Below are 21231 nucleotides of genomic sequence, written 5' to 3' on the forward strand. Positions count from 1 at the left end.
GAAGAAGCCTGAGCTGAGATTAGCCGTAATTAGATATGTATGACGAAGGCAGTGGCTGTCTCCTCCTTTTTGTGTTTTTGAGACGAATACAGGTTCATAATTAGTGAAACTGTGTTGGTGTTTTTCTTGTTACCGGACATTTCATTATTACAGTATTGAGAAGGACGAACTGGAAAGTAACAACTTCTGTAGCAGTCAATTCCGATTGCCAGCCCCATTAGGTACACGGTCACATTAATAATAATTATTGGGCTGCTATTCGATCAGATCAGGTCGGGATAAATAAACGGAGGTGTTACAATTGGAATACTCTCTTTCAAATTCTGAAGGTGGCAGGGGTAAAATACAGGGAGCGAAAGGCTATTTACAATTTGTACAGAAAGCAGATGGCAGTTATAAGAGTCGGGGGGTATGAAAGGGAAGCAGTGGTTGGGAAGGGAGTGAGACAGGGTTGTAGCATATCCCCGATGTTATTCAATCTGTATATTGAGCAAGCAATAAAGGAAACAAAAGAGAAGTTCGCAGTAGGTATTAAAATCCATGGAGAAGAAATAAAAACTTTGAGGTTCACCGATGACATTGTAATTCTGTCAGAGACAGCAAAGGACTTGGAAGAGCAGTTGAACGGAATGGACAGTGTCTTGAAAGGAGGGTATAAGATGATCAACAACAAAAGCAAAACAAGCATAATGGAATGTAGTCGAATTAAGTCGGGTGATGCTGAGGGAATTAGATTAGGAAATGAGACACTGAAAGTAGTAAAGGTGTTTTGCTATTTGGGGAGCAAAATAACTGATGATGGTCGAAGTAGAGAGGATATAAAATGTAGGCTGGTAATGGCAAGGAAAGTGTTTCTGAAGAAGAAAAATTTGTTAACATCGAGTATAGATTTAAATGTCAGGAAGTTGTTTCTGAAAGTATTTGTATGGAGTGTAGCCCTGTATGGAAGTGAAACGTGGACGATAAATAGTTTAGACAAAAAGAGAATAGAAGCTTTCGAAATGTGGTGCTACAGAAGAATGCAGAAGATTAGATGGGTAGACCACATAACTAATGAGGAGGTATTGAATAGAATTGGGGAGAAGAGGAGCTTGTGGCACAACTTGACTAGAAGAAGGGATCGGTTGGTAGGACATGTTCTGAGACATCAAGGATCACCAATTTAGTATTGGAGGCCAGCATGGAGGATAAAAATCGTAGAGGGTGACCAAGAGATGAATACACTAAGCAGATTCAGAAGGATGTAGGTTCAGTAGGTACTGGGAGATGAAGAAGCTTGCACAGGATAGAGAAGCATGGAGAGCTGCATCAAACCAGTCTCAGGACTGAAGACCACAACAACAACAACAACAACAACAACAACAATTTACATTTTCTTCATATGGTTCAATAATTATCACCCTGTACATAATTCTTTTGCACTATATAGATTGCTAGTTCATAAATTTAAAAAAAAATAATTACTACAATAAAAGGAGAAATTTAAATCACACATAAGCTACTTGATATTCTTGTTGTAGAATCGATGGGTGGCAATTCACATTAGACAAAGAAGCTAACCTAGCAAGGGCAAGGAAAATGGAGGTGGATTTTTAACTAACAAAAAGCCTGTATAACAAGAAATCTATTTCCATAAATGCAAAACTTTCGCAGTACAATACTGTCATTAAACCAGATTGCCTTTAGTTAAATACAGCCAAACAATCAAGTGAAATAGAAAAGAAGGAAAGGAAAATAAATAGGGAAATCTTTGGACCAAAATATGAGAATGGGAAATGGAAATTAAGAAGAAATAAAGAAGTTTATGAAAAAAAGAGTGAATATCAGACACAATGAGGAAGAGAAGAGTTGCAGTCTATTGACACCTAAAAAGGCTAGATGAAAACAGCCTAACAAAAATAATTTTTAAGTTATTTGACAGAAACCCTAAAACATCAACGATGTGGGTAAAAAAATTAAAGCAGGCCCGAGTGAATGGAGAAATTGAGAAAGAAATAGAAGAATGAGAGAGGTTCCAAACAAAAGTGGAAGGTTTCAATAGGTTCCAGGAGAAAACAAAGAAAAAGACAGGCACAACATGGACAGAAGAAAGAAGAGAAAAACATTGGAAAAGGATAAAAAATTACGGGAAAGAAAGAAAGGAGAAAAAGAAATAATATATAAGTTATTCCATGTGGTCCTTAGTAGGACAAACAAATTTTAAAAAAAGGAGCTTTCCATAAGGAACAACTATAGCTTACTTTAACACTTAATTTTCTGTCTCCCGAGCATTTCATATCACTGAGTAAAGCACAGCTCTAGTAATTACTCTCAGCAGAGTCGGGTATTCATATAAGGCTGTGATACCAGCTTAATCTCTTACTTAACTGAATCATAATGTATATACAAAGAATTTGTTTTGCTAGCTATTAAATACTTTGTTGTTATTAGAACAGTAGCCATCAAATCTCAGCTAATAGATGATACATTTCCTTCTCTATACAAAAAAACTTGATACAGAAATTAACCATAATACATCTCAGCACATTCCGAGTATAGTTTATCAAATCTGTGACAGTTTTTCATGTACCCTGCACATAAATTTCCAGAAATGTGCTTAGGTGAGATAGTACTTACTGGGAATGTATGGCAGAACATCCTCTGGTCGCCTTGCAGCATCCACTGGCGTCTTTGCATACTCTCTTGGTAGTTTGAGATTCTGTCGATAAGATTCCGGAAGAGTTTGAAGGCTAAGCTGCGAGAGATCAAACTTTGAGAGTGCCCTGAAATAAATATTACAACAGTTTAGTTAGAGCAACTACCATACTAACAGACTTTGTAATAAAGGCTTTGTTTTATGATAATCAATCCCAAAATTCCGACATTATTTAATTTGCTACACTTGAAGTAACAGAAACTTATGAGGCTACTTAAAAATAGTTTCTCTGTGAGCATTATGTATCAAGAACACTGAAATGAGCTGTAACAATTCATTGGAGCCTCCTAGAAATTTTTTTTTTTTTTTTGCTCGATTATTGTCCTGCTTGGGGTCCCCACATACTCATGCCTGAATTGATAGGTCAACAATTCTACATTTGTTAGCAGTTTCTTTTCTGTAGAAAATCAATCTTTTATCCAAAACACTAAAACACTGAACAAGCATAAAATGTTTGTGGCATGCAAACATATGGCTGCAAAACAGTGAAACATATTATGGCATTGGTGATGGTGGAATGACTTCATGGCTGCAGAGTTATGAGTGCAGCTGGGTCATCCTATAGATAGCTGCTGAGGCTGTGCAAATAATATTATATTGTGAATAGTGAACCTTTAACAGAACTGGTTATGTAAAATTATAAAATGTGAGAGATGTAGACAAAGGATTAAATAAATAGTACGCCTCCATGAAACACAGACCTTGCCATGATGGGGGGGATTGCACACCTCAATGATACAGATAGCCATACTGTAGATGCAACCACAATGAAAGGGTATCTGTTAAGAAGCCAGACAAACGCATGGTTCTTGAAGAGGAGCAGCAGCCTTTTCAGTAGCTGCATGGGCAACAGTTTGGATGTTTAACTGATATGGCCTTTTAACATAAACCAACATGGCCTTGCTGTGCTAGCACTGTGAACAGCTGGAAGCAAGGGGAAACTAAAGCTGTTATTTTTCTCAAGGGCATGCAGCTCTTCTGTATGGTTAAATGGTAATGGCATCCTCTTTGGTAAAATAATATGATGGTAAAATAGTCTCCTATTCAGAATTCTGCATGGGGACTACTCAGGAGGATACTGTCATCAGGAAAAACAAAACTGGCAATCTACAGGTCAGAGTGTGGAATGTTGAAACCTTAGTGGGGCAGGCAGGTTAGAAAATTTAAAAAGAGTAACTGATAAGCTAAAGTCAGATATAATGGGGATTAAAAAAGTTTGGTGGCATAATGAGCAGCACTTCTTTCCAGGTAAGCAGAGGGTCATAGATAAAATCAAATAGACGTAATGCAGGCATAAGTCTAACAATGAATAAGAAAATAGGAATGCGAGTAGGCTACTATGAACAGCACAGTGAACATATTAGCACAGCCAAGACAGACATTAAGCCAACACTCACCACTGTAGTACAGGTTTATATGCCAGCTAAGCTCTGTAGGTGAAAAAAAAAGTATGATCCAATAAAAGGAATTATTCAGATAGCGTTGTCAGAGGAAAATTTAATTGTGATTGGGGACTGGAATTTGATAGTAGGAAAAGGAAGCGAAAGAAAAATACCAGTTGAATATGAACTAGGGGAAAGAAATAAAAAGGAAAGAGCCTGGTAGAATTTTGCCAACCCTTGGTTTAAGAATCATGAAAAAATGTTGTGTATGTGTAAGAGACCTGGAGACACCACAAGATTTCAGACTGACTGTATAATGGTAAGACAGACACTTCAGAATCTGATTTTAGACAGTAAGACATTTCCAGGGGCAGATGTGGACTCGCACCACAATTTATTGGTTATGACCCCTAGTTTAAAACCAAAGAAATTGCAAAAAAGTAGGAAATAAAGCTAATGGGATCTGGATAAGTTGAAAGAACCAGAGCTGTTGAGAATTTCAGAGGGAGCATTAGGCAATGATTGACTAGAACAGGGGAAAGGAATACAGTAGCAGACAATTTGGTAGCTTTGAGAGATGAAATAGTGAAGGCAACTGAGGATCAAATAGGTAAAAAGACAAGGCCCAGTCCTTTGATCGCACAGGAGATGTAGAATTTGAATGATGGAAGGAGAAAATATGAAAATAGAGCAAATGAAGCAGGAGACAGAGAATACAAACATCTGAAACACCAGATTGACAGGAGGTGCAAAATGGCTAAGCAGGTATGGCTAGAGGACAAATGTAAAAACCTGAAATTATATTGTATGAATATCACGAGTACAGATAGTAAGCAAAGTAGGGAAACTTGAAAGATGGAAGGAACATATACGAGAAGCTATACGAGGGAAATGTACTTGAAGGCAATATTACAGAAAGAGAAGAGGATGTCGTGAAGATGAGATAGGAGATACATTACTGCAAGAAGTACTTGACAGAGCACTGAAAGACGACCCTAACCTAACCTAATGTTGAAACAAGGCCCCTGGAGTAGACAACATTCCATCAGAACTACAGATACTCTTGGGAGACCCAGATTCATGACAAAATTATTCCATCTAGTATACAAGATGTATGACACAAGCAAAATACTCTCAGAGTTCAAAGAGAATGTAATACATTTTCTCCGTAGCAGTTACCACAGCAAAGAGTTTATTAAAGGAAGGCAGAAATCTCAGCTTTTGCGGTATTATTTTTATTTATTCACTATCAGATTCAGTTCTGGTTCTGCAATAAAAAAGCTATGCCTTATACATTGAAATGACAGTGTCTAAATTTTTTTGTGTTTTTTTTCATTTTGGTTCACAAACACTGTCTTGTGGTTTGATGCTTGACATTTACAAATATAAGGTTATAATGCTGCCTTGTTAGCTTGGAAGCTTGATATTTAGAAAGGCATCATAATATCTTTGCAAATATCGAGCAGTCAAACCAACAAGCCAGCATTTGTGAACCAAAATGAATAGAAAACAAACAAAAAATTAAAGACACAGCCATTTCAATAAGTAAGCCATAGTTTTCTATTGCAGAGTCACAAAATCACTTAAAACAGTCTAGAAGGCTGAAAGTACTTTTAAAGAAATAAAATTAATACAGCAAAAATGGAAAATGCCACCTCCTTTTAAGAATTAATAATTCCAATTCCAAGGAAAGTAGGTGCTTACAGGTGTGACTCTTATTGTTCTATCAGTTTAATAAGTCATGGTTGCAAGAAAACAACAACATGAATTATTTACAGAAGAATGGAAAAACTGGTTGAAACCAATCTTGTGGAAGATCAGTTTGGATTTCGGAGAAATGTAGAAACAAGTGAATCAATACTGACCCTACGACTTATCTTAGAAGACAGGTTAAGAAAAGGCAAAATTACATTTTATAGTTTTTGTCAGAACTGACTGAAATACACTCTTTGAAATACTGAAGGTACCAGGGGTGAAGGTTATTTACAGCTTGTACAGAAACTAGACAGCACTTATAAGAGTCAATGGACATGAAAGGGAAACAGTGGTTGAGCAGGGAATGAGACAGGGTTGTAGCCTATCCCTAATCTTATTCAATCTGTACATCGAGGACATAGTGAAAGAAATCAACGAACATTTTGGAGAAAGAATTAAAATTCTGGGGGAAGAAATAAAAACTTTGAGGTTTGCCAATGACATTGTAATTCTGTCACAGATAGAAAAGAACTTGGAAGAGCAGTTGAAGGGAATAAACAGTATCTTGAAAGGAAGATATAAGACGAACATAAAAAAAGTAAAACAAGTGTAATGGACTGTAGTCAGATTAAATCAGGTTGTTCTGAGGGAATTGGACTAGGAAACTAGACACTAGAAGTAGTAGATGAGTTTTGCTATTTGTTCAGTAAATTAACTATGGCCAAGGCAGAAGGGAGATAAAATGTGGAGTGTATCCTTGTATGGAAGCGAAATGTGGACAGTAAACAGTTCAGACGCAAAGAGAATAGAAGCTTTTGAGATGTGGTGGAAGAATGATGAAGATTAACTGAGTAGATCATGCAGCCAATTAGAAGGTACTGAATAAAACTGGGAAGAAAAGATATTTGTGGCACAACCTGTCTAGATGAAGGGATCAGTTGAGAGGACAAATTGTGAGTCATCAACAGATCACAAATTTAGTAATGGAGGAAACTGTAGAGGGTAAAAATTGTACAGGGAGGCCAAGAGGTGAATACACTAAGCAGAATCAGAAATATGTAGGTGCAAGTGTTATTCAGAGATAAATAGATTGCACAGGATAGAGATGCATGGAGAGCTGCAGCAAACCAGACTTCTGAAGACCACAAAAATGACAACAGCTAATAATTATTACCATGTAATTTATGAGGAAAGAGGTGAAATTAAATTGTTTAAATCTGAACATCTAAATCTGAAAGAGAAGGCTGGAAGACATACACTTGATTAAAGAAATGTTGCAGGAGGCTATACATGCTAATAACAAAGCTATAAAAGATAACAACCAAATATCGATATGAAATCTAAAAAAATTAAAGTCTAATAACCAAGCACTGATAGGAAACCAAAGAAACTAAAGACTAATATCAGGGAAGTAAAGGGAAATATTGAAACATTAGAATGAAATGTTGCAGGATATACTGTATTTACTCGAATCTAAGCCGCACTTTTTTTCTGGTTTTTGTAATCCAAAAAACCGCCTGCGGCTTAGAATCGAGTGCAAAGTAAGCGGATGTTCTGAAAAATGTTGGTAGGTGCCGCCACAACTAACTTCTGCCGTCAAATATATGTAACACAGGCATGCTTTGCAGGCACAAAGACAAATACTGATGCCAAAACCTCTGAGTCAGTAAATAAATTTAAAAAAAGGTGGAAGAAGAGCTTTTTTCTCCACCCCGAGTTTCGACCACTGCATTTTCATACATTATCCAATGAAGTAAATACAAATTCCGTATTGTTCATCTTCGAATGTAGCAGCATTTCAATGTACTACGAAAATCCGACTGGCAAGACTGTTTGGGATGTTTGTCAATATGGCCAATTCTACGTTCTGAATTTTTTCCTACCTGTGAGAAGAGATGGTTTCTAATAGGAACTTTTATGAATTGTGAATCGCATGCAGTATTCTCTTCACCATAAGAATAATACGAACATAAACATTCTGCCATGTATTCTTTCGTGTCTGCTGCTATCTCATTTAAATCCAGTCTGCCTAATAAACTACTAAACTAGTGTGAGACAACAGCAAACGCGGAAGAATATACATATCATGTCATGTTTATATTCGTATTATTCTTATGCCTAATAGAGATACAGTCAGAAATGAATCACGGCAATTGACTAGATTTTTAAATCTAAGATGACTCTAATTTCTGTGCAGAATGTAATGTACAAAAGAGGTGCCTGCAACGATTTTCAAACTGCGAAAAATTTTAGCTAAACTCTCGTTCAGAACATCTTGTATCATACACAGTCTATTATTTGGTTCTTGTTGATTGTTATCAAAGAAAGCAGTAGTGTAAGTAACAACAAATAGCAGTCTCTTGCCATTGTTTCGGTAATGAGACAATTCCTCTCTCTCTCTCTCTCTCTCTCTCTCTCTCTCTCTCTCTCTCTCTCTCTCTCTCTTCTTATCGTAAGCGGCGCTAGCGCGCTCGAAAGCAAGCCATGCCGCGAGCAGCGAGAGGTCATGAACACACATTGACAAACAATGCATGACACAGTACAATAACGCATTTTCAGCTTAGAGTGACGTAAACACCTATAACAAAGAGAACAGCACTTATCAGATCAAAGAAAAATAAGCAATCGATTCAAACCAGACGAAGCAAGTAAATAAGGAAGGGTACCCGTATAAATACGGACGGAGCGCCTGACGCATAGCAATGGCTACCTGGTAAAGCTTAACTGCTAAGCTTACGACTCGAACCAAACTACTGTAGCTGTATCGTCATTCATTCAACCTAAATTGTGTCTCACGTTACAATGGACCAACTTTGTTTTGATGTGGAGGTGCGGCCTGAAACTTTTCTCTCCCTTGAATTTCGAGTCTCAAATTTCAGGTGCGGCTTAGATTCGGGAAAATTTTTTTCCCTTGATTTCGAGTCTCATTTTTCAGGTGCGGCTTAGATTCGAGTGCGGCTTAGATTCGAGTAAATATGGTATTGAAGACTTAACAAAGTAAATACTAAGGCTCAATGTGTGGAAGTACTACATGCAAAGCTTGAGATCCATGAGGTTAGCACGTTCAAATTCCTGTTGAGCTACCCCAATTTTGAAATACAAATCCAGATTTAGGTTTTGCATGATTTCCCTAAATTGCTCCAGGCAAAAGGTGGGATTGTTGCTTTGAAATGGGTACAGCCAATTTCCTTCCCCATCCTTTTGTAACCCAAGCTTGTGCTCCATCTCTAATGACTGCACTTTAGACAGAATGTTAACTCCAATCTATCTTCCTTCCTTCCTTCCTTCCTTTGACATTGAGAACCTTGAGAGCAAAAGGACTTATTGAAATAAAGTATAAATAAGATTGCTACCAATTTAAGTGGCTTAAATGTTCATGCATGTAAAGCTATCAGTAAAATAACTGGGGATTTAAAGAAAGAAATGTGTTGTATTATTGATATAACAGAAATAAATTTATAAAAACAATCAATGAAGTAAAGTTCGATATGCACAAAAAACATGATGAACATTTTGTAGACACAAAAAACAAGATTGAACTAGGAAACAGACAGACAGATCGATTGATTAGAAAGACAAGGAGAGTCTCACAGTAAAATTCTACAAAATTAAAAAAAACATAGTGTAAACAAGTTATTACAATTGTGTCGCAAGGACTAATCAAACCCCTCACTATACATGGTGGAAAGGGTCCAAGTCCATGAACACAGGTTGTGTTATATGAATCCAAAAATTTAAAAGAATGTAACTGAAGAGAGAGAAATATCTACTCACCAAGCAGCAGTGGATGAAAACCCATATAAAGGTTAAAGAAATGTGCAAGATTTTGGAGCCAGCGGCTCCTTCTGACAGAAGTGTTAAGGTGAACAAAGAGGGACAAAAAGGTTTAGGAAATGGGGAGAGTCTGGAAAAGTTGCACACAATACTGGAGAAGGAGGGACTTACCAGATGGCATGAGAAAGAAAGACTGATTGTTGGGAACTGCATCAGATGAGATTCGAAAATCAGGAAGCTTAAAAATGGAAATAGGGTAATAAGCAAGGCAGAGATTACTGACGAAACACTTGGCAAGAGTTAATATGGGCAGAAAGCTGAGGGCGTTATATGTCGTAGAGGTGGGGGTGGGGCAAAATATACAGGTAAGAAAATAAAAGATGTATAAAAATGAAAGGGAATACATCTGTAAATGTCACAAGTTGGCTTCTCTCTCTCTCTCTCTCTCTCTCTCTCTCTCTTTCTCTCTCTCCCTCTCTCTCCCTCCAAAACATTTCCACCAGAAGTTAATTTTTGGGGCAGCTAAAATTGCAGATGTCTGCTTCAAGTTTGTAATGTTATCATGATTCCCCTTATTATAGCTCCATGCCTGTAACAGAATCTTTGATCACACTTCTATCTTCCTGCCTGAGTGACACAAGGTAAATATTTCCTAACGAAACATTTTAATAATTTATGACCCATAATGATTTGAAAATAAATTCAAAATGTTTGTTTTTTATGTTTCATGCTGAGTGAGCAGAAAACAGCACCGCAGCTTTGTATACTTCTTTGGGAGTGGCTCTGAGCACTATGGGACTTAACATCTGAGGTCATCAGTCCCCAAGAACTTAGGGCTACTTAAACTTAACTAACCTAAGGACATCACACACATCCATGCCCGAGGCAGGATTTGAACCTGCGACCGTAGCGGTCGCGCAGTTCCAGACTGAAGTGCCTAGAGCCGCTCAGCCACTCCGGCTGGCTCTTTGGGAGTCGGCCATTGCCATGGCAATTGCAACATCATATTTAGCTGATGGCCATCAACCATGAGAAGATACGATTGTTTTGTTTCCTAAGAATGTGATTATTGTATTGTAATTGTAAAAAAAAGTGACATGAAAATTTTCTGAATATAACTTTTGTAATAAGGAGTTCCTATTTTGTATCTCACACTGAGAGGTTGTCTGTTATTATGACATAACTTGAAGTAAAACAGTAACACTCCATAACTGTGATTCGAAACAGTGCATACAATAACAATAAGTGATTTATTGGAGAAAAAATTATAATTTTGTTGTTTGCACAAGCTTATTTGGCATGTGTACATACTTGAAAGAAGTTTAAAATGACAATATGTAATGTTACTGTGTTCATCATACTACAAACTATTACAATGGCAAAGATTATATTGAGGAATTGTCCATATTAATAATACAAAAAATTTATTCCTGAAAATTATAAAAAGTTATTCAAAGATGTGGAGGAAGAAAAGTAATAAGAAATATCAAAGAATGGCACATGTGTCTGATGCCTACAATACAATATAATTCAATTAATCGATTACTTAATCTGAGTATCCTCTATAGTTCAATATACAGGGTGGTCCATTGATAGTGACCAGACCAAATATCTCATGAAATAAGCATGAAACAAAAAATCTACAAAGAACAAAACTCGTCTAGACCAGATGGCGCTATGGTTAGCCCACCAGATGGCACTGCCATAGGTCAAATGGATATCAACTGCATTACTTTAAATAGAAACCCCCATTTTTTATTACATATTCGTGTAGTAAGTAAAGAAATATGAATGTTTTATTTGGACCACTTTTTTCGCTTTGTGATAGATGGCGCTGTAATAGTCACAAACGTATAAGTACGTGGTACCGTGTAACATTCCGCCAGTGCGGACGGTATTTGCTTCGTGCTACATTTCTCGTGTTAAAGTGGACCGTTTACCAATTGTGGAAAAGGTCAATACCGTGTTGATGTATGTCTATTGTGATCAAAATGCCCAACGGGCGTGTGCTATGTATGCTGCTCGGTATCCTGGACGACATCATCCAAGTGTCCAGACATTCGCCGGATAGTTACATGGCACATGTGTCTGATGCCTACAATACAATATAATTTAATTAATTGATTACTTAATCTGAGTATCCTCTATAGTTCAATATACAGGATGGTCCATTGATAGTGACTGGGCCAAATATCTCACGAAATAAGCATCAAACAAAAAAACTACAAAGAATTAAACTCGTCTAGCTTGTAGGGGGAAACCAGATGGCACTATGGTTGGCCCACTAGATGGCGCTGCCATAGGTCAAATGGATATCAACTGCGTTTTTTGTAAATAGGAACCCCCATTTTTATTACATTTTCGTGTAGTACGTAAAGAAATATGAATGTTTTAGTTTGACCACTTTTTTTCGCTTTGTGATAGATGGCGCTGTAATAGTCACAAACATATGCCCCACAATTTTAGACGAACAGTGTGGACGGTATTTGCTTCGGGATACATTACCCGTGTTAAAATGGGCCGTTTACCAGTTGCGGAAAAGGTCGATATCCTGTTGATGTATGGCTATTGTGATCAAAATGCCCAACGGGCATGTGCTATGTAAGCTGCTCGGTATCCTGGACGACATCATCCAAGTGTCCGGACCGTTCGCCAGATAGTTACGTTATTTAAGGAAACAGGAAGTGTTCAGCCACATGTGAAACGTCAACAACGACCTGCAACAAATGATGATGCCCAAGTAGGTGTTTTAGCTGCTGTCGCGGCTAATCCGCACATCAGTAGCAGACAAATTGCGCAAGAATCTGGAATCTTAAAAACGTCGGTGTTGAGAATGCTATATCAACATCAATTGCACCCGTACCATATTTCTATGCACCAGGAATTGCATGGCGATGACTTTGAACGCCGTGTACAGTTCTGCCAATGGGCACAAGAGAAATTACGGGATGATGACAGATTTTTTGCAAGCATTCTATTTAGTGTTGAAGCATCATTCACCAACAGCAGTAATGTAAACCGGATTTCTTTCTGTGGGGAAAGTTGAAGGATATTTGCTATCGTGATCCACTGACAGCGCCTGACAACATGTGTCAGCATATCGTCAATGCATGTGCGAACATTACGGATTTTGAGCATTTATTGCATTAATGTGGTATTTACAGGTAATCACACTGTAACAGCATGCGTTCTCAGAAATGATAAGTTCACAAAAGGTACATGTATCACATCGGAACAACCAAAATAAAAAGGTCAAACGTACCTATGTTCTGTATTTTAATTTAAAAAACCTACCTGTCACCAACTGTTCATCTAAAATTGTGAGCCATATGTTTGTGACTATTACAGCGCCACCTATCACAAAGCGAAAAAAGTGGTCCAACTAAAACATTCATATTTTTTTATGTATTACACGAATATGTAATAAAAAATGGGAATTCTTATTTTAAAAAACGCAGTTGATATCTGTTTGACCTATGGCAGCACCATCTAGCGAGCCAACCATAGCGCCATCTGGTTTCCCCCTTCAAGCTAGACAAGTTTTGTTCTTTATAGTTTCTTACTTTGACACTTATTTTGCGAGATATTTGGCCCGGTCATGATCAATGGACCACCCTGTATAGTTTTCTGAGCTAAGTGTTAGTTCCTTGGGGAGGGAGGGAAAGACAGTTCGGTGAAGATTAAAAAAGGTAGGCCACTCATACCCTAAGATTTATACTTTATTACAACACTTTTTTCTTCTATCATTACTTCTCACTATGCCCTTATCATCTCTGGACTGAAACTGACACAGTACTTACCAATGTACCATCTATGATTTATGATGGCTTTCCTTTCAACTTTTTCAGCCCTTATCCACATTACAGGTGGGTTGTGTCATCATGGGGCCTGACTGACCTGACCTTTCATTTTAAGCTTCCAATTAAGTTACAGATACATATACTGACAAAAAGAAATGAGAGTGCTCACATTATTAAGGAACTTTTGGTTATGGTGACGAAAAGCAAGTGTGACTTCTCCATGCTCCACTAGGTTGTTTCTTGTGCTGCATGCAGCTATATTTCAGTGTAGAGCAGTAACCATTTAATGCCACATGATTTTTTTGTACAATAACATATATATTTTTTGTCATACCACAGAGAATTTTTCAAATATCATAAATACAAAAATCCATAATTTTGGAGTTAAATATTTTCATCTCTAATTAATAATTATCACTGTTTTTGAGAGCATTGCAAATAATACCTATAACACTAAAATTTGGTTACTAAATGTCTTTTAACAGAAATGGATTCCCTGAATGTTATTTTTGAATGTGTACTGTTAATTCTGTACTTCATATTTTCTGCATGTTCAACTAAAATCTTAGTGAATTAAGTACCAGCAGTATTAATGGCACAGACTCCAATTTTGTAATAGATTATAAAGCAGCTTGTTTAATGAGGCTGTGCAAAGTCCAAATTCCTGTCACACTGATTTTTTTCTCAAGGTTCCCACTACATAACTTTGAAAATATTTTAGGAACCAAAATCAAGTCAAAAGATGAGATTTACCAACTTGATTGGAAGAAGACTATTAACATAGTAAAAAGATCCTAATTAATGAAAATAATCAATGTTTGAAAATCTATTTATTTTAAATTTTCAAGATCCTAATTTCATAGCAAGCTGTAATTTTATTTGGTGTTGATGAGGTATGGTCATTGCTGCAAAATGAAATTCGCTTGAACATGATTTGGAGGCACTGACTGATGACTAGCATCATTAGTGGAAGCTAATTTTACTTCAATTGTAGTATCAAGAAAGAAATTTAATCACAGAGAAACAGTCCTCAACAGTCAGATCAACTTAAATGTAACATGTTGCAAGTACTCATATGAAGTATTGTACAGAGTGCAAATTTAGAATATTTTTGAGGCAAGCGAGATTTACAAAAAAATTTGCTGTGAACTTATTATGGAGTCTCAGAAGATATGGTTTGGGAATCTGGTTTTAATTTAACATCGAATCTGACACCCTGAACATCTGTCACTGCAGTCATGAGCCATTCATGTAATTCTGAGGGCTAGTGGGACTGCTAATGGCTGTATTAGTCAATATTAAACGAAAATCTTTTCTGCTGTTCCATTTTTGGGCAAAGTGAATCTGAACTGTAATTATGTTGACAAGCAGTTCCCTAGTTCCACTGTAAAGACTACTTGGAGATAAATCATTATGTTAAACTTAACATTTATTCAAATATTAAGAACCGAGTGTGACAGGCATGTTCCGTATGATACACTGGCTTTAGCCTTAATTATGACCTCAAATCAATGAGAAAGTGAGTCCACATGAATCTGCAGGTATGCCTTATCCAGATGATGCCACTTGTTGAGATTAGATCCAGCAGCATTACCAAATTGTGGGGTACTGATTGCTTTGTTTCTCCTGTTGTTCCAAATAGTCCCAGACATTCTATTTGGCATTAAAATCATTTGATTTAATGATCCAATTGATGTGTGATAGCGTACTCAAGGCACAGCAAACCAGAAACATGAGCTTGCAGCTCTGCAAACATGGTTGTTGTTACTTGGAAGATAGCAGTGTCCAAGGCTTATTTATCATGAAGGTGTAGAAGAACGGGCAACATTTGGTCACCGAGAATTTTGAAATAAATATTTAGGCACATGCTCATGGTAACCTGAATGAGTGGGCCCAAGCTAATGACACAAAAGACATCTCCAAACAATTGCAAAACCATCTCTAGTCTGAACTATGCTCTGCACACACTGCAGGTTAAATGCCTCATTGTGGCATCAGTACTCTCAGTGCCTTGCATCAAGATCCAGTATCATGACTCATCATACAACACTATGCCGCTGCTGTTGTAACACCATAGCTCTACTGCTGTGCTGATTTATTTTTACTTTTGTGTCATTTAATGTTACATCGCTGAGCTCCTGTAACTGTGTGCGATTGAATCGATAACATAAAACTGTATATTTCTTTCTTCGCACAAACTTTGAGTCATGGTCTGATTGTATGCTGTGTAGCATATCTCTCGTTTAAATGCTTTGTCCCATTTGGAGGGAATAAAACTTACTGTATATGATTGTAATTTTGTGTGAATAATTTTTGGTAGAAATTTCAATATGTGCAAATGTTCTGTTTTATTTAATGTATTTGGTTGCTGTTATGTAAATTGCTGATCCTCACTTAGGGCTCTTAGCTATTCTATATGTAAGAGTTGTTGTGGTTCCCCTCGGGAACGGAACTGTGTAGCGCGCGCAAATTGTGGTTGGCCTAGGTGGAAAAGGTGGAACCGATAGTCAGTCGGGGATGAACCGATAGTCAGTCGGGGACGAGCCAGCAGTCGGGGACGAGCCAGCAGTCGGGGGCGAGCTACGAGTCCGTGCACTGCCATGTAAAAGTGTGCATATTGTCCTGGTTCAGAGAGAGGCTTTTCCTGCTACTTTCCAATGCCTCGGATGGATGGATAAATAGCTGGAACTATTCTGGAATTTGTATCTGTCGTCGCCACCAAGAAATGACAGAGTCCAGCAATTCAGTCTGCGAATCCAACTACCAACATGCAGTTGCCACCACGTTGCGCAATCACTGTAACGTAATACTACAATGATGTACAGTGAAGGATCAGCTTAATGGATGTGTTATTGTGCTCAAATATAAGGTAATTTATATCTGAATTTATGTACCAACCTTGATTTTTCTCCTCATCATAACACCTCTCAGGTTCCTTTCCGTTTGGACTAAAGTAATCACCGAGTGTCCCTACTGAAAGAAGTTTTATGACCAATGTTATGCTAATTAATGCCTCTTGAACTTAGTAAAAAGAAAGTTAAAGTTAATGTGGCAAGAGAGTGAGTTAAAGTAAATATTGTTTGCTGAAAATAATTTTCCTATTAAAACTGTTTATTAAAGTGCTGTTGCCAACTGCAAATTAAAATCTCTCAAGACTGAGGCATATAGATTTTTGCTTAGTAAATGATTACATTACTGCCTGTTGTTGATCTCAGAAAGTGGGTCAGTATTTTACATTAATGTTAATTTTATGTCTCACGGTAGTAAAAGTAGAAAACTGCATAGTAGGAAATTATATGTTCATGATTACTAAGTGCTTGTCTCTCTTGTGTGCATATTAACAGTATAAAGACCACTCAGTTTGTGTAAGCCCTGAAAGTGATAGTGTTTTTCTGTACCTGTTATAATTTTGCAAATAGTTTGTGCTGCTCCAGTTGTTAGCTTCAATCTTAAAACATATGTGTGTCAGAGTTCATTGCACTCGCGTGTGGCCAAGTTTAGGTTATGTTTGTCCATTAGAGTTACTAATAACTACTTTCTTGAACGAGAATGTTAATCATTCTCTTGCCTAGTTAGGCTGGCGGCCGTTTTCTTTATCCGTTGAACAGTGCAGATAGGCAAAATTTTGTTTGGTACTGTTCAAATATTTACGTAATTCTGACTTTCATTTCCGATAAGCCACTTCTGTTAGGTACAGCACGGTCAACTTAACAAATTTCCTCCCAGAGGGTAACACTGCTCTGCTGCTTTGTGCCATAATTGCTTTTACAAAATAGTTTTATGTCACAACCTGTTTCTAGCATTGAGGTTAGGGTGCAGTAGTAACAGCGGACAGGAGTGTTATACAGTCAGCTACCATCCAGTTTCCTGTAGAAGACAAACAGCTTTATGTGCAACTGTGAGCGGGGGACTTTTTTAAGGTATGCAGTTTCTTCCAAAATGTTTGCTCAGAAACTGGTTGACATGGACCTGCATTCACTAACAGCAGCAATTCCTGTCATGTTTACAACCTACTGTCACTGACAAAGCATGACAGGCATTTCTGATCCTTGTCAATTCGGATCTTCTTACGCTCTTGTTCTTATACCATGTTACATGGCTGCGAGTGGTACACCATTCCTTATAGGCATACATGGGTGATCAAAAAGTAACGTGAATTTCTTAATTTCACGGGAATTGTAGATCATATTTTCAAATTTTTTTTCTCGTTGGTACACTTGTTCCTGCTGTATGTTTGCATTTTCAGCTATTTTGAATATTTAGTTTATTGTTGACAATCAAAATGGTTATATGTGTTTACAAGTGCTTGGTGAATTTTTACTTTTGAAAAAGATGGATCAAAGAATTTACATGAAATTTTACTTGAAAAATGGAGCAAAGTGCAGAACCCATTTGAAAAGTTTACAAATTGTATAAATGTTTCAAAGGGGGTCAAGAAGACAACTGGTCTGGGCACTCTAACACATCAGTTACTGATGACAATGTGAAAGAAGCAAAGAAAATGGTTCTGTAAAATCACTGAATCATCGCCAGAAACATTGTCGATGATGCTAGGATATCCTTTGGCTCATGCCAAGCAATTTTTTGGAGGTTTTGAGCATGAAATATGTAGCAGCAAAGTTTGTTCCAAAGTTGTTGAATTTGGACCAGAAACAACATTGCGTAGACATTGCTCAGGAATTGCTGAATGAAGTTGACAATGATCCACACTGCTAAAGAAGGTGAAGAAACATGGGTATACAGGTATGACCTTCAAATCAAAGTCCAGGAAGAGACTCATTGAAGATCAACATGTTCTGTGCCGTATCCCGTACAAAGGTTTATGGACCATTTTTCTTTGCAGAAAAATGATGAAAAGAGTTATTCAATTGAAACATAGTTTATCACCCACTGAAACAAGTAAACAGTCCCTAGTCTGTTTCACACAGTCTCACAGCACGCATTCCAGCATTCATTACTCTTGTAAATTATGCTGAAAAAGGTTTGACTGTCTTTCTAGCTCAGTCAATAAATGATATCAGTCAATAAACAATATAAGCAAATGAGGATAATGGAATGTAGTCAAATTAAATCAGGTGATAATGACGAAATTAGATTAGGAAATGAGGCACAAGTAGTAGATGAGTTTTGCTATTTGGGGAGCAAAATAACTGATGATGGCCGAAGTAGAGAGGATATAAAATGGCAAGAAAAGCACTTCTGAAGAAGAAAACTTTGTTAACACTGAGTCAGCAAGTCTTTTTTGAAAGTATTTGTATGGAATGCAGCCATGTATGGATGTGAAACATGGATGATAAATAGTTTAGACAAGAAGAAAATAGAAGCTTTCGAAATGTGGTGCTACAGAGGAACGATGAAGATTAGATGGGTAGACAATGCAGCTAATGAGGAGGTACTGAATAGAATTGAGGAGAAGAGGAATTTGTGGCACAACTTGACTAGAAGAAGGGACTGGGTGGTAGGACATGTTCTGAGGCATCAATGGACCACCAATATAATATTTGAGGGCAATGTGGAGCATAAAAATCGTAGAGGGAGACCAAGAGATGAAACACTAAGCAGATTCAGAAGGATGTAGGTTGAAATAGTTTTTCAGAGATGAAGAGGCTTGCACAGGGTAGAGTACCATGGAGAGCTGCATCAAACCAGTCTCTAAACTGAAGACCACAACAACAAATAACAACCAATATACAATGTGTGAAAGTGTGGCAACCAAATGTCACTTTTGTTGTAAGATGTAGCAACCAATATTGAGAATATAAAGTATTTCTTGACTTACAGTGTATCACAGTATAACAAAATAAACTACATTAAAAAGTCATTGGATTGGTTCAATATAAAGAGAAGTAACATGGGAAGTAACTGTAAATGAGGAGAAAAAAAGCCTCAAAATAGGAAGGGTTATGAGGCTGTGTGAAGTAAGTATAACACCAAATATAAAATGTGTAAAAATCAATATCCTACTCCTAAAGGAAGAACAGTCTGTTACTCAAGATTTACATCAAACATTACTGGATATTTACGGTTTCCAAAACAATTTTCCCACAACCATATACATGCCTCTAATGTTGAGCAAGTACATGGTAACACATCACATTCTTTGAGGAAAGATATATGGTAACCACAGCAGAATTAAGACGGGAACAGGTATGCATTATTGTCTGATGCATATCAAGTATACAGATGAGCTAATACAGACTACTTATTCAGAATAAAAAATGTGTCAACAACTGTAAAATGGAGGGAAGGGCAATAAACACATAATACTTACAGTACATCCAATAATGTTTGATGTAGTGAATGTTGAGAACAAACTTTCTTCGTTTAGGAGTGGAGTGTGATATTGAGTTTTACACATTTTATATTTTGGTGTTATGCTTATGTCATGTGGACACATAACCCTTACTGTTTTGAGGCTTCTCTTCTCCTCATTTATAGTTATTTCCCACATTATTTCTCTTTATATTGAACCAGTCCAATGGCTATTTAATGTATTTTATATAGTGACACTATCAGACACTGTAAGTCAAGAAATACTTCATGTTCTCAATACTGGTTAACACATCTTATAATGCAGCTGTCATTTGGTTGCCACCATTTCACACGCTGCATATTTGGTTGTCACTTACAAAAAAATTCAGGCACTTATGACTTACACTATCAGGCAGTCGTTATACCTGGCACACCAGCAGTTGATGGAGTATTCTGTTTCTATTATTTCTGGAATTTTGAACATACCTCATGTATATTTATGTCAATATATAATGTGCATTTGTATGCCCTTAATGTAGTCTTTGGTCGCTGACTGTTTTTATACGTGATATCAACTAAGCCTGGAACACCAGCAATATTTGTAACGTGCCTATCATACGTACTATCGAGAGCTTTTACAAATTACCAGCTGCTGTCAGTTACCATGTGGTAGTAAGAAATGTGTGCAGCAATGTTTTGTCTTAATGTGAGGTGTGTAAAGTGATATTTATATATGGCGATGTATGCAGAAAATGTAGTGCTTTTCCACATTGGTTTTACAGGTGCTGACAATGACAAATAGTCGAAATTAGACAACTGTGTGATTAAATAAAAACCACATTACAGCCTACTACAGACCCTTTTTTTTTTTTTTTGTTAAACATCTGGAAGCTGTGGATAGTGAAATTTCTTGAATCTTGAGTGATACACCCATTACATAAAAAAACTTTCAAGAAATCTTGCAGCAGGATCGAAGCCCAGATGAAAATAGCATATTATTCGTTAGTTTTTAAATCCAACTTCTTGACAACAGATTCATATTTCTTGCCATTGTTGCCACATGAAAAGATATGTGACAATGAAAACATAGTAGATTCTTGATGCGAAACATAGCATTTTCTTGTAACAAAATTCTTCTTCATTCATTTTGTCTTGTATTTTTATTCTCAACTCAGACTTCTTGAATTCCAGATTTGTAAGATACTACAGGGTTGCCACATGAAAGGGTTCTGGGTGGAAAAATCAAAAAAAATTATACTTAATTCAGTTCTGCTCTCAAAGTTCCACTGGATTATATCTCCATTTACAATTATTGTATGAACATTTGCAAGCATATTTTCAGTGTGGAATACAACTGACGTACACTTAAAGCTTCTCATTTGATTTTTGCATTTTAATACACATTCTTCCTCAGCAGTTCCCATTGTTGTCTACTCCAAAGGCTCCCTCCAGCAGTTAGAACCTCTGTGATATACTTGTTGTGATGTAAAGCCATCTGCTGATGAACTCAATCACCACACACTGCTCAAGAAGTACCTCAAACAAATACCAATACAACAGGAAACGTAGGGTGTATAATAATCATGTGTTATTTATGGTTTTTTATAATAATTACGTGTTATTTACGGTTGAT

At 37.0% G+C, this 21231-nt stretch overlaps 1 protein-coding gene across 2 annotated transcripts in view; it reads right to left on the reverse strand.

The window, feature by feature from the left end:
- Positions 1–21231, reverse strand: part of LOC126262282 (focadhesin) — a 298944-nt gene that overhangs the window by 151328 nt on the left and 126385 nt on the right. For both annotated transcript variants that reach the window (XM_049958798.1, XM_049958799.1), the window contains exon 12: positions 2617–2762. In XM_049958798.1, the coding sequence (XP_049814755.1) occupies positions 2617–2762 (146 nt within the window). The remainder of the gene's footprint in view (positions 1–2616; positions 2763–21231) is intronic.

Source organism: Schistocerca nitens, chromosome 6 (assembly GCF_023898315.1).
Source record: "Schistocerca nitens isolate TAMUIC-IGC-003100 chromosome 6, iqSchNite1.1, whole genome shotgun sequence".
Lineage (NCBI taxonomy): Eukaryota > Metazoa > Arthropoda > Insecta > Orthoptera > Acrididae > Schistocerca > Schistocerca nitens.